Below are 17,709 nucleotides of genomic sequence, written 5' to 3' on the forward strand. Positions count from 1 at the left end.
GGTGGCACCATTCTCTCCACAAGTAGGAGGGAGAAAATTCAGGTTTTACTCTTACAGAAGCTGAGGGAGTCTTGGAAACTGGTAGTTTTTGATTCCTCATCGCCATCTAGACCATACATAGAGAAGCCCCTGAAATTAGAGCCTGTCGGAGTGATAAGCATGGACCCCACGAGAGATTCCAAATTTCTTAAAGTGGTTTTTCAGGTAAAACTGGAGAAGTCTTCTTAAAAGGATATCGTCTCCTACTGGAGTCAGAGCCAAGTGCTGGTTATTACCTTTAAAGCCCTGAACAGCTTAGGTCCAAGTTATCTTAGAGAGCGCCTTCTTCTGCATGATCCCCACCACACGTTAAGGTCATCTGAGGAGGTCCGGCTCCAGTTACCACTGGTTTGTCTGGTGGCGACCCAGAGGCGGGCCTTCTCTTTAGCTGCTCCTAGGCTGTGGAATGCACTCCCGGCTGAAATCTGTAATTCAAGATAATTTCTGTCCTTCAGGAGAGCCCTTAAGACCTATCTGTTAGGCCTGGCCTTCCAGAGTTTAAAATGATTGAAAAACTGTTTTGCAATTGTTTAAAATGGTTGCCCTGGATCTCCAGGGTTTTTTAGCTGTTGATTGTTTAAGTGGTTTTATTTTGTTTTTATAGTTCTGATTTTAACTGTTAACTTGTTTTAATTCTTTTTACCTTGTTGTAAACCACCCTAAGCCATTTTGGAAGGGCGGTATATAAATTGAACGAATAAATAAATAAATAAATAAATAGATTGTCATGGTCTGAGTAATTAATATAGAAGACATGCTGGAAATGCCAAATTTTTAGGGTTTTTTTGTGTCTTGGCCATATATGTTGTCAGTGTCGGCCCAGTGACCATTGACATTGATCGTAGAGTCAATGGTGGCATCGGTAAAGCCTGTGTGTAGTTTTAGTTGTATTGGTATCTAAGTCAACGTCGGAGTTCAGCCACATGTCAGGGATCTTGCAGAGTCCAGAAATTTCTGAAAGGTCTGATGCTCCCCTTGTGCAGTGGATGGAGACAGCGTATGTGGAGACTGCTTTGAGATCAACATCGAAACTCTCTGAGGGAGTCTATTCCAATGGCAGATTGGTCGATGTCTGGCACTGCTTCAAGCTTGAGGGGCTCAGAGAGTATCCTCTCTAGTGTTTTCTCTTCTTGTAATGCCGACATTGATCATCCTTGTTAATGGCCTCTGGTTTCTTAAATGTCGATTCCCCACAGAGTGAGGTGCCCAAGTTACCAATCTGAGTGCTCCAGTATTGACCTCAATCTTGAGGGTTGACTATCGGCCAATATCGATGCCACCAAAGTCGATGGTAATGGCAATTTTGGCATCGGTGTCGGGGGTCTCAGAGTGGTCTTGTACAAAGTCACCCTTAGACAGAGCTCCCTGCTTTTTTGTGTTTGTTTAGAAAAAGACAAGTTTTGCAGGACTTCATGTTGTGATGTTTGCCTAGGCAAATTAAGCACTCATCGTGCCTGTCAGAGGAAAGTAGAGCCCCTCTACAGGAAACAAATTTCTTGAAAGGTTTTTTTCATTTTATTAGAAGCAAAACAAGAAGCAAAACAAGACTGTTTCAGATACCTGAAACAGTCTGTTGTCCAAAAGCCAGTAAATATTAAAACAAAATTTGAGACAAAATCCAAAGGAGAAACTGAGAAACAGTCCAATGTTCAAAGCCAGAATAACTATCAAAATATGTTTTTCTCAGGAACTGTGAAACGAGCAGAGCAAATCCTTTATGAGGTGAATGCCACGGTGGTAGAGAAGGAACTAAGGAGAAGGAGCTCTCCTACCAAACAGAACAATCACACCATGTGCAATTCAGCAGAGTCGAGGAGCTAGTCCATGGAGCTATGGAATTCTTCTGCGGGGGTTACTACACATGCACAGAACCTAATTTGTGAGGGAACATGGATTACCTCTAGGAGTTACAACTATGTATCATCAGAAAACATAAGATAGTTCACAGATGCAGACCAAGCTGATTAAGATTTGTACTCACGCTGCTGGTGAAATTGCCTTGGACAAGACCCTCTGCAAAGAGTTGAGATTTGAAAGCCTTCACAAACAATAATAGAGAATCTACTGAGAGGTTCTTCATAAGTGTTTCATACTTCTCCATCATAGACCACCTTCCGTGTTCCAGTATTAAGAGGCGTAGATCTCTGAGGCCAAGGGAAAGTGTTAATGAATACAATGTTAACTAAAAACAGGTTGCCTTTGAAGTTCCTCTTATATGCAATACCCCAGTCCAAAATAAGTTTAGTGTGTGCAATTCAATTCATTTTCAATGTAAACATTCAAATCTTGAGTCTTTTCTTTTTTTAAAAAAAATGCAAGACCCAAATCTCCTCCGAGCACTGACCTGTCATACTTTTCACTCTATCTGCAACTTATGCTGATTGAGTGAATCTGCTATCAGCACAAGTTGAATAGCAGAACAAACAGGTTGCTCACCTGTAACTATTGATCTAGAGGTGATCTGTTGTATTCATAATATTGGGATACTGCGCCTGCGCAGGGAATCTCACAGGCAGACTAACCAGCTCTTTGAGACGCCCACTCAGCCCCGCACGTGCTCCATACAATCGTTGAAAACGGCGGTTGGGGGGCATCACTTCTTCAGTTTCTTGCAGACCAAGTACAGACGATCTGATGCATTTCTGGTAAGTAACCCCACTCTCAGTTCTTCAAGGCTTTACTGTTGCGGGGATGGCTTGGGAGGGTCTTATGAAAACAACAGATCACCTCCTGATCAAAAGTTACAGGTGAGCAACCTGTTTATCTGGATCGTGATCCATTGCATTCATAATATTGAGTGATTAACCAGCTTTAGCCTCTGGTGGTGGGTCCAGTGAAACCTAGGCTATGGCAACACCCTTTTCAAGATGCTTCTCCCAAACTCAGCTTGCTTTGCCATCCTCAAGTCAATGGCATAATGTTTGATGAATGGCTGCTGTGATGACCTTGTTGCTGCTGTGCAGACCTCAGACATCTGTATACTTGACAGATGCGCTGCAGATACAGCATACGCCCTTGTCAAATGTAGCCTAATGGTGCGTGGAGGATCAATCCCCTGCTGCTCGTAGGCACATACAATCAGCTCCATCAACCAATGGGCTAACCTTTAACATGATATAGGGAGGCCCTTACTTCTTCCTTTATAGGCCACAAACAGTCTCTTTGTTCTTATTGTCTTTCTCTTTTTCAGATAGTATAGGAGAGCACGGAGGACATCTAGGGAATGCAACACCCTCTCTAAAGCTGTCTCTGGAAGAAGGTTGGTAATATAATTTCTTGGTTTAAATGAAAGTACAAAATAGTAAGTTCGGATCTAACCGCATGACAACCTTGTGAGGTTAGAACTGAGTGTACGGCACATCCATCCTCAACGCAGTCAACTCACTTAAATGCTTGGCTGTAGTGATCGCTATTAAGAACACAACTTTAAGAGTGTGCAGCTTCAAGGTTGCATGTTCCAGCAGCTCAAACAGAGCTTCTGTTAGCTCTGACAGCACCAATGATAAACTCCAAGGCTCTACTGGTTGCTTAATAGGGGGATAAAGATTAAGTCCTTTCATGAAACATTTACACTCCGGATAAGAGAACACAGTTGGTCCATTCCACCCCCTGTGGCTGCAAGATGGACCTAAAGATACATTTGCCAGGCCCTTCATCTTCATGAAGATCATGTACAGGAGTACCTGTTTCACTGTAGCCCTTAATGGCCGAAAATTATTCTTCCAAGAATGGTTAGCAAAACACCTCCACTTGCTGCCATAATTGCGATGTGTAGACAGGCACCTATTGTTCAACAGAATTTTCTTCAAAAGCCAACCTTCCAAGCAGTCATCCATAGATGTAGACATTTTCATCCCGATGCAGCACCTTTCCTTCCTCCCAAACTAGTAGATCCAGGATGAGAGAACATCTGTAATAGCTTCCCTGTACAAGACGAAACAGTGGGGCAAACCATGGCTGCCTTGGCTGCCATGGTATCACCAGTATGGATGTCGCATTGTCTCTTAGAATCTGTGCCAGCACACGGCTGATTATCGGCTGTGGTGGGTGAAGGTACAGGAGGTTCTTGGTCCACCTGTGTTGGAATGCATCGCCCAGCGAACCTTTGCCTATTCCTGCATGTGAGCAGAACTTCACACACTTTCTGTTGGCAGCAGATGCAAATAAGTCCACTGCTGGATGACTCCACATGTCAGAAAGATTCTGGAGATAGGAGCTCTTGATCTCCCACTCGTGACGTTGGTCATACTGCCCTGTTCAACTGAGGTTGTCGGCCAGAATGTCGTCCACACCTCTTATGTGTATGGCCACTGGATATATCGCATGAGCAATACACCATTCCAAAATTTGCATACTTAGGGCACACAGAGACGCAGACACCATGCCACTCTGCTTGTTGAGATAGGCAATGGCTGTTGTATTGTTCACTTGCACCTGCGTCACTGTGTCCCTCAGCATGGGTTTGAACGCCTTCAGAAACAGAAACAGCACTTGTTGCTTGAAGTAGTTTATATGTTGCAAAGATTGTGGCTTGGACCACTTACCATGAACACGACGATCTCCGCAATGTGCTCCCCAACCCGCTAGGGAGGTATCTGATGTCACCCACTGTGTTGCCGTTAAGGGTTGAAATGGAACTCCCCCCAAAAGATTCTCCTCTGTCATCCACCAATGAAGGGAGTCCAGCACTGAGTTTTGAATTGTTAGATGCATCTTCTGACTGTCCACGTTGGGACAGAAATCCCTTAGAAACCATCTTTGCAGAGGCCTCATGCGTATATGTGCATACAGCACAGTCGAGCTGCAAGATGCCATAAGGCCCATTCACTTCTGTATGTTCTCTGCAGGCTGTCTTGGATTGTGCATGAACTGCTGAGCAAGGCTCCTGATCTGCTGAAAGCGTTCCACAGGTAAGTAAGTTCTTTTTGTGCCCATGCCCAGAATAGCCCCTATGAAGCTCAGTCGTTCTTGTGGCTCCAGTCTCAACTTTTTCCAATTGATGTTGATTCCTAAATTCTGCAGTAGAAGAATCATGGATTGGATCTGCGAAACTAACTCTTCTTTGTTGCTGCTGACCAGAAGCCAATTGTCAAAATGTGGATAGACCTCAAGCCCCTGCGTGCGTAAATAGGCTACCACTACAGCCATGACCTTTGTAAAAACGTGTGGGGGTGTCGACAGTCCAAAAGGCCAAACAGCATATTGGTACACCGCATTTCCCACCATATATCTGAGGTACTTGTGGTGATTCTCCTGAATCCCCATGTGAAACTAAGCATCCTTCAAATTTAATGTTACTGCCCATTCCTCCCTGCTTAGGAAGTGCAGAATTGCCTGCAACATTGTCATTCTGAACTTCCGAGCCCAAATAAACCAACTGAGCCCCCAAAGATCCAAGACTGCCCTGATTCCTCCATCCCACTTCGAGATTTGAAAGTAGCAGAAATAGAACCCTGACAATCTGTCCGTCCACTGCACTGGTTCAATTGCTTGCTTCTCGAGAAGAACTTGCACCTCCTGTAGAAGTACTTGTGTGGCCTTGGTGTATTTCATGCCCGAGAATGGTGGTAGAGTCTTGAACTCTATCACATACCCAGTTTGTATTATTCTGAGTACCCACTGATCTGATGTTATGTTTTGCTACACTCGAGCATGGCTTGCCAACCAGATGGTGTTGTTGGCAACTACAAAGGAGATGATGGGTGCTTTGGAAATTGGTTGATGGTGACTGTGCAGTGGACTGACCGTTAAATCAAAGACTCTGCTTTGCACTGTCCGTGTTATAACGGGCACTTTGATTTTTTGTTTCTGTGCCCAAATCCCTTTGATTTGGGTCTATACTGCCTCTTATACTCTCTACAATCTTCTTGGTATTTAAAAGGCCTCTGATGACCATGTGTGTGGTTCCGTAAACCTGACGCTGAAACCACTGAAGAGGCCATGAACATCTTGGCCGTATATTTTAATTTTTTTAAGATATTCCATAGTAGAATCTGTGTTATCGCTGAAGAGTCCCTTGCCGTCGAACGCTAGATTTTCTACACGTTCTTGCTTATCCTGCTGAAGAGTCATGGATCTGAGCCAAGCAAAACAATGCATCATTACTGCAGTAACCATAGTCCTGGACTCTGTTTCAGTGAGATGTTTGAAGGCACTGAGCTGTTGCCTCCTTATCAAGGTTGTCTTTTCATACAGCTCCATAAATCTGTCTTGAAACTCCTCTGCCGTCACTGACGTTGAATCCTGGAGCAGGGTATCCCACAAAAAGTGGTTATAGCGAGCCATACAGGCTGCATAATTTGCAATACGAATCACCAAGCTGGACATGGCATATATCATCCTGCCCAATAAGTGTCTTTCTCCCCTCCTTGTCGGCAGGTGTCATATGACGATGACCTCCTCTTGAAGACGACGCACAGTCGATGACCATGAAGTATGGTACTGGATGTCGTAATAAGCAAGTATTATCCTCCTCCTACACCCTATATAAATTTTCAAGTCGTTTTGAAGTGTGTGTTGATGTAAGGAGGCCCTCCCACGCCGTCTTGGCCGCTTTAGTGATCACCGGTATCATGGGCAGGGCTAAGGGATGAGACTACTTCGCGCTTGCCATCATGTTGTAAACCGGATCCTCCGCATCTGGCAAACTTACAAAAAAGTCTCTCAAGTCCATTTATTTTCTTTCTAATACAATCGTTTAGCAAAGAATAGTCAAGTGATTTCTGTAGTCAAAGTCTAATTAATCCAATTTTTGTTGTTTTTTCTCTCTAGTTGAACCAAGGAGCTTCCACCGAGGTATGACTGCTAAGGCGGTCAAAAAGAAAATGAAGTGACACCCCCAACCTCTGTTTTCAACGATTGCACGGAGCACATGCGGGGCAGAGTGGGTGTCTCGAGGAGCTGGTTAGTCTGTCTGAGAGGTTCCTGTGCAGTCGCAGTACCCCAATATTATGAACGCAACGGATCACGATCCAGATCTGCTAGTTATTCTGTTGACACTCTGGTACAAACATGGAATAATGAACTCACTAGAGCAGTAGACACAATCGCTCATAAGCATCCTCTCCAATCAATTTATTCATTCATTCATTCAAACTTATATACTGCCCAAACTTTAGTCTCTGTGTGGTTAACATAAAACAATTAAACACACATATAAAAGTTAAAACAAATCAACAGTTTAATCAACAATTTAACAGTTATATGGTCTTGATGTTAAGTCCATTATGAAGGCCTTACACACAGAGGCTGTTCACATGTGCATCCAAGGGAAGGCTAAGGCAGCCAAGCCCACTCTTGCCTACGCGTGTGAACCTGTGGCAGCCAAGTGGCTGTGCCAGCTGTGCAGAGGCAAACCAGCCAAAGAGGCCAGCCTTTTAAATGGGGTTCAGGGAGCAAGCACTCCTTTAGCCCCATTTTTTTCCATGTCTGCCAGCCCCAGCTGCTGGCAGCTTGCTGTGAACGTTTGACCCCTGCACAGCTGTTATAGGGAGTAAACAAAGCAACTGCAATACAGAACTCTTATATACAAAATCTAATTTTGATTGGGCTTATGGGGGGGGAGTGGACTAATAGCCCCCCACTATAGCTCCAATCTAAATTCTACCCCTGAAACTTAAATTTTACACAGAGGGGAATATATATAGGCACAAATCAGGTGCCTGTATGTTTTCCCTTTCATGGCTAAAAGCAATTGAGATGGGGGTGGGGTGGGCTTTGCACTGGGGAATCAGAACGGGAGAAAAGGATTAAGCCCCCTTCCTCCACCCCCAGCTGATCCTGATTGGTCCTCCAGCTGCTTTCAATGTGTGTGTGTGTGGGGGGGGCATTCATACATAAAAGGAAACCAGTGTTTAAGGGGCCAGAGGTTTATCTATCTATCTATCTATCTATCTATCTATCACAATTATATACCACCCAAACTTTCGTCTCTGAGCGGTTAACATAAAGCAATTAAAACACATATAAAAAGTTAAAACAATTCAACAATTTAAAATCAATCACAGTATTAAAACCTACAAATTTTAAAAGGCTGGAAAAGCTTGGTTGGAAAGATGGGTTTTCAAATGTTGTTGTTTTTTAATTGCCAGAGATGGGGAGGAACGTATCTTAGTAGAGAGCGCATTCCACAACCTCGTGGCAGCGACCGAGAAGGCCCGTCTCTGTGTAGCCACCAAACAAGTTGGCGGTAACTGGAGATGGACCTCCTCAGATGATCTCAATGGGCGGTGGGGCCTGTAGTGAAAAAGACGCTCTCTTAAATACCCAGGGCCTAAGCCGTTTAGGGCTTTATAACTAGCACTTTGTATTTTGTCCAGAAACCTATTGACAGCCAGTGTAGCTCCATCAGTAAAGGAGTAATGTGGTCTCTCCGTGATGACCCAGAGACCAACCTGGCTGCCGCATTCTGAACCAACTGAAGTTTCCACACTATGTACAAAGGCAGCCCCACGTAGAGCGCATTACAGAAGTCAAGTCTGGAGGTTACCAACGGATGTACCACTGTTTTGAGGTCAATGATCTTGAGAAACAGGCGGAGCTGGCATATCAGCCAGAGCTGATAGAAAGCACTCATGGCCACCGCCTCAACCTGAGAAACCAAGGAGAGGTGTGGATCCAGAAGTACTCCCAGACTGCGAACCTGTTCCTTTGGGGAAGTGTGACCCCATCGAGAACAGGTAGATCAAAATCGTCTCTAGAGTTCTGACCCTGCACAATAAGTACCTCCATCTTATCTGGATTCAGTTTCAGTTTATTTTCCCTCATCCAGCCCATTACTACTTCCAGGAAGGCATTTAGGGAGGATATGCCAGCTCCTGAAGAAGTTGACATGAAGAAGTAGATCTAGGTGTCTTCAGCGTACTGGTAACACCCTGCTCCAAATCCCCTGATGATCTCTCCCAGCGGTTTCATGTAGATGTTAAAAGAACACTGGAGAGAGGAAGGAGCCTTGAGGGACACCATACTTGAGCTCAGATTTCGAAGAGCAACTATCTCCAATCTACACCATCTGGAATCTGTCCGAGAGGTAAGAGTAGAACCACTGTAATACAGTGCCTCCCACCTCCAACACCCTCAGATATTCCAGAAGGATACTATGGTCGATAGTTTGAAATGGGTCTAGATAATCAGTTTCCTCCAAGAACAACTGGAGCCAAAAGGCCACCACCTTCTCAATTACCTTGCCCAGCCATGGGAGGTTGGAAACAGGCATATAATTGCTCAACTCTGGGGGATCTAATGCAGGCTTCTTTAGAAGAGGTCTAATGATTGCCTCCTTAAGTCGAGATATCCTGCCTTCCCTCAGAGAAGCATTTATGATTTCCACCAGGCCGCCGACAACAGCCTCCCTGCTAGATAGAACAAGCCATATTAGACAAGGGTCAAGAGAACAAGTGGTAGGCCTCACCGCTCCAAGCAGCTTGTCCACATCCTCAGGATTCACAAACTGAAACTGACCCAGTTGAATCACATAAGAGGAGTTGTTGGGCACCTCCAGTTCAGACATCAAATTAATTGTGGAGTCTCCATATAGGTCGGCCCGAATCAGAGAGATTTTATCTGCGAAAAACTCTTTAAACACATCGCAGCAAGTAACTGATTAGTCCAAATTATGGTTCAATTGCGGGGGGGACAGATACTAGTCCCCTCACAACTCTGAATAACTCCGCTGGACGTGAACTCACAGAGGCAATACGGGCAGAAAAGAACCGCTTCTTTGCCAAACGTATTGCCTGAGCATAGATCTTTAAATGTGCTCTATGACACAATCTGTCCGATTTGAGTCGAGTCTTTCTCCACTTGCACTCTTGTCACCTGCCTTGCCACTTCAGCCCCCATAGATCTTCGGTATACCAAGGGGCCAATTTTGAAGCGGGTCGGAGGGGGCGCTTGGGAGCAATCGTGTCTACTGCCCTGGTGAGCAAGTTATAAGTTAAAGCACAAGTTCCAATTCGCAACTAGGGCATCAACAGGATCACTGGCAAAGCCAACACTGAATCCCTCCAAGGCTTCTTGGAATCTTAATGGATCCAATAAATTCTTCGGGCGGACCATTCTAATAGGCCCATCACCCCTGTGGAGGTGGGAAGTGGTTGTAAGTCCAACCTTAACCAGATGGTGGTCTGTCCATGACAATGGGGAAATCACAGGAGTCCCCACCCACGGAACACCACCCTGATCAGAGTAAAAGACCAAATCAAGCATGTGACATGCAATATGCATTGGTCCAGAGACCACTTGGGATAGGCCTATAGTTGACATGGCTGCTATGAACTCCTAGCTACCCCAGACAGATTGGTCCCAAAATGAACATTGAGTTAATTTGCTTTAAAGAAATCCCCATGGTATTCCGATGAACTATGAGAGCTGAAGCAGAGAGGCAGACAGCTAGAGTGCAAGTAGAGGAAGACTCGGTGTGAGTTTGATGGGGCACAACACAGAGCACATTTGAAGATCTGTGCTCTGGCAGTGTGGGTGGCAAAGAAGTTGTTCTTTTCTGCCCATATTGCTTCCACAAATTCATGTCCAGCTGAGTTGTGAGGGAACTAATATGTACACCCTCCCCCTTGAATTTAAACTTGGAACCATCTGTCACTCACTGTGACATCTTTAACAACTTTTTTGCAGATAAAATCTCTCATATTCGGGCTGACCTGGATTCCACAGCTACTGCAGAATCTACTATAGAGGTGTCCAGCAACTCTTCTTATGGGATTAGATTGGATCATTTTCAGTTTGTAACTCCTGAGGAAGTAGACAAACTGCTTCGAATTGTGCACCTTACAACCTGTTCTCTTGACCCTTGCCCAATTTGGCTTATCTCATCTGATAATCATATTATCAGAGAGCGTCTGGTAAATATTATAAATGCTTCTCTGAGGGAGGGCAGGATGCCTCCTTGTCTTAATGAGGGCATTATTGGACCACTTTTGAAGGAAGCTGCATTGGATCCCTCAGAATTAGCTAATTACAGACCTGTTTCTAACCTTCCATGGTTGGGCAAGGGTAGTGGCTTCTCAGCTCCAGGCAATTTTGAATGATGCAGATTATCTAGACCCATTTCAAACCGGCTTTTGTGTGGGCTATGGGGTTGAGAGTGCCTTTGTCGGTCTGATGGATTATCTCCAACTGACTATCGACAGAGAGAGTGAAACTCAGCTGCTCCTTTTGGGTCTCTTAGCGGCTTTCAATACCATGACCATAGTATCCTTCTGGACCGCCAGAGGGAGGTGGGATTTGGTTGCACTGTTTTACAGTGGTTCTGCTCCTACCTCTCTGGTAGATTCCAGATGGTGTCACTTGGAGACTGTTGTTCTGCAAAACGAGAACTGGAGTTCCACAAGGCTCCATACTGTCTCCAATGCTCTTTAACATCTACATGAAACATCTGGAAGAGATCATCAGGAGGTTTGGTGTTGGTTGTTATCAATATGCTGATGACACCCAGATCTACTTCTCCATGTCGACCTCATCAGGAAATGGCAAATCTTCCCTATATGCCTGTCTGGATTCAATGAGGGATAATGAACTGAAGCTGAATCCAAATAAGATGTAGGTACTGACTGTGGGGGGCCAGGACCCGAGAGATGGTTTAGATCTGCCTGTTCTGGATGGGGTTACACTCCACCTGTAAGATCAGGTACGTACCTTGGAAGTACTCCTGGACCCAAAGCTCTCCCTGGTTTCTCAGGTGGAGGCTAAGGCCAGGAGTGCTTTTTATCAGCTTCTGCTGATACGTTAGCTACATCCATTCCTAGAGGTAAATGCCCTTAAAAGGTCATATGCTGGTAGCCTCCAGGCTTGTCTACCGTCATGTGCTCTATGTGGGGCTGCCTTTGTACGTAGTCCAGAAACAACAATTGGTACAGAATGTGGCAGCCAGATTGGTCTCTTGGACAACATGAAGGGACCATATAACACTGGTTTTGAAAGAACTGCACTGGCTGACAATATGTTTCCAGTGAAATACAAAGTGCTGGTTATAACCTATAAAGCTCTTAATGGCCTGAGTCCAGGCCATTTAAGAGAGCACCTCCTTTGTCATGAACCCTGACGCCTGTTACAATCTTCTGGAGAAGTCCGGTTACAGTTGCCACGAGCTCATTTGGTGGCAATCTTGGACGAGGCTTTCTCTGTGGCTGCCCCAAGACTTTGGAATATGCTCCCTGCTGAAATAAGAGGATATCCTTCTCTGTTTGTTTTCAGGAAAGCCCTCAAGACTCTCCTGATTTTGCAAGCTTTTAATTGGAATTAATTTTAATAATTTGTTTTAATAACTGATTTATACTTTTTATTGTGTCTTGTGTATTTTAATCTGTGTTTTTTACATTTTGTACACCACCTAGAGATGTACATATCAGGCAGTATAAAAATGATAAATAAAATTAAATAAATAAATTACGCTGACAGTTTAATAAAAACCAACAAGAGTGAGGACCCCATAACATTCACGTGGGGGCTGAACATGTGGTGGGGGATTCCTATTCCCAAAAGTAACTGTGCGGGTAAAGGGAGGCTGAGCCCACCATCCCTTTTTGAACCTTTTGGGGGAGAGGAACTTGGGATTGTCCTTCCACAGAGCAAATCCAGGTCTGCCTGTAACCCCAGTCTGCTCCCTCAGCCCAGAGATTCCTTATTGTTTCCTGTGCTTCAGATACTTACTTGGCCAATGTCTCTGGTTTGATGAGGATGTTGAAGTAAGTCTTTTTCAATTGTTCAGTTATCATCTCAAATACTTTTGGAGTAAAACTGAAGTCAGCCAAGTTGTCAATAAGGAGCTGAAACAGGAGCTAGAACAGAAAATTGAACTCTGGTTTCCTAGAGCAGTTTGATGGAGGATCATTTTTTCAGAAGGAAGTCAATGACTAGAAGTTTGCCAATACTTACAGGTAGCTTGTGATTGAATCCTTTCACACGAATCATCAATCCATGCTCTCCTGCGACCAGCTTGTATTCCAACTGAGCAACATCAGCTTCATAAGCAGGTTCAGCAAGGTTATGCGCAAGTATGTTCACAAATGTATCAAAAAGCACCACGCTGCATACAATTTGCAATAGTGGAAAACAAAGGTAAGATTTTGAATAAGGTTCTTCCATAATAAAACTCTCAGGAATTACACCACTCATTCAGAGTAGTAAAGAATTAATTCTTTAAATAAATCAGTATGTTTACACACAATGCCTTGAGCTGCATAGTATTTGTTACAATGGAAACTGAAAACATGGCATTTGAACATTTCATGATTACCACTTACTAACACCATCTTCTACCCCACATGTATTCAGTAGTAACAGCATCACTAGGAGCTGTGCAGAAGTCTGAAAAAACACAGACCCTTAACCAGGAGGTTAATAAAACTACACACAGTTCATTAGCAGCACAAGGCAATAAATTTTTATTTTATTCTTTGGCATCAGGGCGGGGAAATAGAACAAAAAGACTGTAACCCTTACTTCTCAGCAGACTGCTTGATCAGTGGTGAGATTAGATGAAAACGGATATAAGCTGAAAGAAATTGTTATAATGAGCAATGGCAAATAATGGAGAGCTTTCTTTAGGCTGTTTTTGCTTTTTGGGCTCCCAACCTTTTTTTCACAACACTGGGGATGGGACATCCAGTTAGATTCAGCAATGAATTCTTCAAGACATGCTGGCACATGCCCAGAGTGCACCACTGGCTATGCAAGAAGTGCTCTGTTCTTTTAAAGAACAAGAAACCTCCCTTAACACTGAGAGTTGGGAGTCCATATGCTGCTGGGAAGAAAAGAAGAATGGCGCTTTCCACCCAGTAGAGAAAAAGGCTGAGCTAGCAAAACTCTAGGATGAGCTGGCAGACGGCCATATGAAGAGCAGTACAGCTCCATAAATCAGTGACTGAAACACTGTGCTTGCCCATTGCCCGTAAACAGGAGTATTGCCAGTGTCAAACAAATGGGAACTACAGTTAGAAGTACCCTGAGCCAAAAAGCAATGCTTAGATGACAACTACACTTTTGCAAAGCTTCATGTTCTAACATTAAGACACCAAAATTAGCCTAACCATGTATGTCAAGTAAACAGGAGCAAAAACAGGTTGCACACCTATAACTTATGATCAGTTCCATTCATAAGGAAAGGGGTTCTGCGCCTGTGCAGGGACCTCACAGGTAGATTGACTAGCTCCTCGTGATGCCCACTCTGCTCTGCACCTGCTCTGTGCTTCCACTGAAATTGGCAGTTGTGGGCGCCATTTTCTCAGTTTCTTACAGACTGTCATATTCTAATGATCTTCTAGTGACCATTTGAGGAAAGTTTTTTTTTTTTAATTATGTAAATACTACTGTAGCAGAGTTGGTTTGGGAGGGAGATTTTGGTTTGGGTGATTAGCCAGCTTCTACCATGGTGGCGGGTACAGTAGCCCTCGAAACCTATGGCGATACCTGTTTCAAAATACTTCTCCCCAAACCTGCTGGCTCAGCAGTGCGTAGGTCAATAGCATAATGCTTTATGAACAGCTGCTGTGATGACCATGTAGCAGCCGCACAGATGTCTGTCATGCAGATCCCAGATAGATTCACTGTTGAGGATGCATAAGCCCTAGTTGAATGTGCCTGTATGGTATGTGGCGGGTCTACACCCTGGAGCTTATATGCCTGCAGTATTAACACCACACCAGCCAATGCGCAAGTCTCTGCCGCGATATCGGCTGTCCCTTGGCCTTGCCTTTGTAGGCCACAATTAACCTTTTCATTTTCCTAATATTTTTTATTTCCTCTAGATAGTATAGCAAAGAGCGTCTCACATCCAGAGAATGCAGTGCCTTCTCCAATGGCATCACCGAATTCTGGAAAAAGGTAGGTAGAATAATGTCTTGATTTAAATGAAATTCCGTCACTATTTTAGGAAGGAACTGTGGATCCAACCACATGACTACCTTATGAAGATAAAATTGAGTATAAGAAATGTCTATGCGCATTGCCATCAGTTCACTTACACGTCTCACAGTAGTGACTGCTATGAGGAACATCATTTTCAAGGAGATCCACTTGAGTGAAGCCTTACTCAGAGGTTCAGATGGGTTCTCCCTGAGTGTAGTTAAAACCAAGGACAAACTCCATTGTTCCACTGTTATTTCAAATCGGAGAATATACATTGTTAATGCCCTTGAGGAATGTTTTGCAGTCCAGATGGGAGAGAAGAGTCGCTCCATCCCATCCCTTATGGTTTGATGATATTGCAGCCAGATGTACCGTGAAATCTGCTAACCCTGTGAGCTTCAAAGTGCTCTGTCCGAATCTGAATCTGAAGATGCAGATGAATAACCATCACCATCAGCCTCTACTGGGGGCGTGATCAGAAGCACCCTCTTCTCCTTTTTCTTTTTTGGCACTGATGATGGCTGTGGCACAGGTGCTTCTGGGCGAGGTGCAGGAAGCAGCACAGGTGTAGGTGTTTGCACTGGGTAATGTGCCTCCTCTCCTGCAGTTTGGCAAGTGGTGGACACAGTAGCGGTAGTCTTTGATGGAGAAACACTGCCAACATTAGTTTTTTGCTGTTGCAGGCCCACTTGTCCACCTGTGGCCACTAACAAAGGGCATTGCAAAGTATGCTGTGCCTTCCATATTTGAAATTCAGCATACTTTTCAGGCATCATAGTCACTGGAGTGTGTCAAACCCACAGGAATGCGTGATTGGTCTGTGACCCTGCTGGTTAAACGTGCTCTGCTAAAGAAGCCCTTTACTCATGTACTACATCAGTGGTTTTCACGGCATCAAATAAAATGTTAACGGTGGCGGCAGCACCTATGTCAGAGCGAAAAGTTCATAAGACCTTGGCACTACAGGATCGCCAAGGCGACATAAGACATAAAGGCATTGCAGGCGCAGTCGTAGCAATACGCCAAGGTGACACTGATGGCATTTTCAGCACGGACATTGGAATCTCCTCAATATTCTGGCCGATGTCAAGACCACTACTCAAAAATCCTTGAAAAGTTGATCCCAAAGGGGTACTATTTGGCGAACTGAGCATGGCAAGTAAAGTGGTAGCAGTGTTCAGATCCAAAGAGACTTCATCCTCTGTGGTGAAATCAATGAAATCCCCTCTACCCCTCGGTTGTTGCCGCATGGGAGTTGACAGGAATTGTACAGGTGTCTAAGCCAATAGAACGACTCTCTTGGGCTGTGAAGTCTGAACAGGCGCGTGCAGTAAGTCCTTCGACACAGCTGTCGATGTCAAAATTGCTATCTTAAAAGCAGTTGATATTGAAGGCAACCTGGAGTCTGATAATTGCTGTAGGTTTGCAATTCCATTGGAGAAGGCATACTACCCTTTGTTTTTGTTTTGGAATGATGTTTCTTCCTCAGTGGAGAATCCATTTCCTCATCAGAGGGCTTTCTCTTCTTTTCCTTATGCCTATGCGTCGATTTTGAGACTTCCCCCGGTCCCTTAAACAGCGTTTCTGTATTCTCTGCAACAGTTTTAGACTGCATATTTGCAGATCCCTGCATGTTTGATGTTGACGTCAACATCGATCTCGACTCCAGTGTTGAGGGGTAGTTTGATCTTGGCACTGGTTGGCGAAGCGTCTCATCATAAAGCACTGCTCGTAGTATTAACACCTGGTTTTTAAGAGTTTGCTTGGAGAAAGAACAGCATCTCTTGCATGCCACTGGGTTATGCTGCTCTCCCAAGCAGAGCAAGCACAAGTCAATTGATGGCAATTTTGCCCGGCAACCCACAGAACACTTAAACGTTTTCTTGATATCCATCACCGTTAAAGGCGCTCCCCCCCAACCCCCAAATCTTATAAAACTTTGTTTGCTAGGGAAAAAAGGTAGGCTAATAGGCTAAATTGGCAGTGGCTTATTTTCGCAACACAGGCCAAAAATTCATCTATGTTTTGGTCTTTAGTAATGTCCCATCCCACTTTCAGACCTTCTCCACCATCTTATCTTATTTCTGCTGGTGAATGGATTGATTATTTCTGCAATATATATGCTAGGAAGGGATCTGTTTCAGTATCTACACAAATAGAACAGGATCTGGATCCTAACACACTACCCAAATGGGCTCCAGTTACATGTACAGAAATTGCTATGATAGTTGATCAGTTTAAAACCAGAAAGGCACCTGGCTCTGATAATCTACCGGTAGAAGCCATCAAGAATAACTTGGATTGGTGGCTACCTGTACTAGCCTTTTTACAACTATTGATCAGATGGCTTCGCCCCAAAATGATTGGGGAATGGTGATTGTTATCCCTATATATAAGAGAGGCAAAAGGCATTTACTGTCCAATTATGGTCCCATCAGTCTTAATGTTATTGGTAAGATGTACACATTTCATCTGCTTATCAAACTTCAAGATTGGATGGACAAAGAAAAGATATTAGCTGACGAGCAGACAGGTTTCAGGGCTAGTTATTCTATTACTGATCAAGCATTAATTTTACAGCACCTAACAAAGAAATACTCTAATTGATCTCTCTCTACTCTTTATGCTGCCTTTATTGATTTTAAATTGGCTTTTGACTCAATATCAAAAGATAGATTATGGGAGAGGTTAGTAAATTCTACAATTGACTGTCATTTGCCTCTTTTGATTTATAAGATACATAGGATTTCATGTCTGAAGGAAACTTCTACTGGAAATCTCACTAAAGAAATTCCCACCTTGAGTGGGGCA

General features: G+C 44.0%; 1 protein-coding gene across 1 annotated transcript in view; it reads right to left on the reverse strand.

Moving 5' to 3' along the window:
• Window positions 1–17,709, reverse strand: part of NRDC (nardilysin convertase) — a 91,126-nt gene that overhangs the window by 28,458 nt on the left and 44,959 nt on the right. The window contains exons 19-22 of the mRNA XM_053249962.1: window positions 13,495–13,546; window positions 12,928–13,078; window positions 12,703–12,830; window positions 2,021–2,183 (exon numbers count right to left, since the gene is read on the reverse strand). Coding sequence (XP_053105937.1) covers window positions 2,021–2,183; window positions 12,703–12,830; window positions 12,928–13,078; window positions 13,495–13,546 — 494 coding nt within the window. The remainder of the gene's footprint in view (window positions 1–2,020; window positions 2,184–12,702; window positions 12,831–12,927; window positions 13,079–13,494; window positions 13,547–17,709) is intronic.

Source organism: Hemicordylus capensis, chromosome 4 (assembly GCF_027244095.1).
Source record: "Hemicordylus capensis ecotype Gifberg chromosome 4, rHemCap1.1.pri, whole genome shotgun sequence".
In the NCBI taxonomy this organism is placed as follows: Eukaryota; Metazoa; Chordata; class Lepidosauria; order Squamata; family Cordylidae; genus Hemicordylus; species Hemicordylus capensis.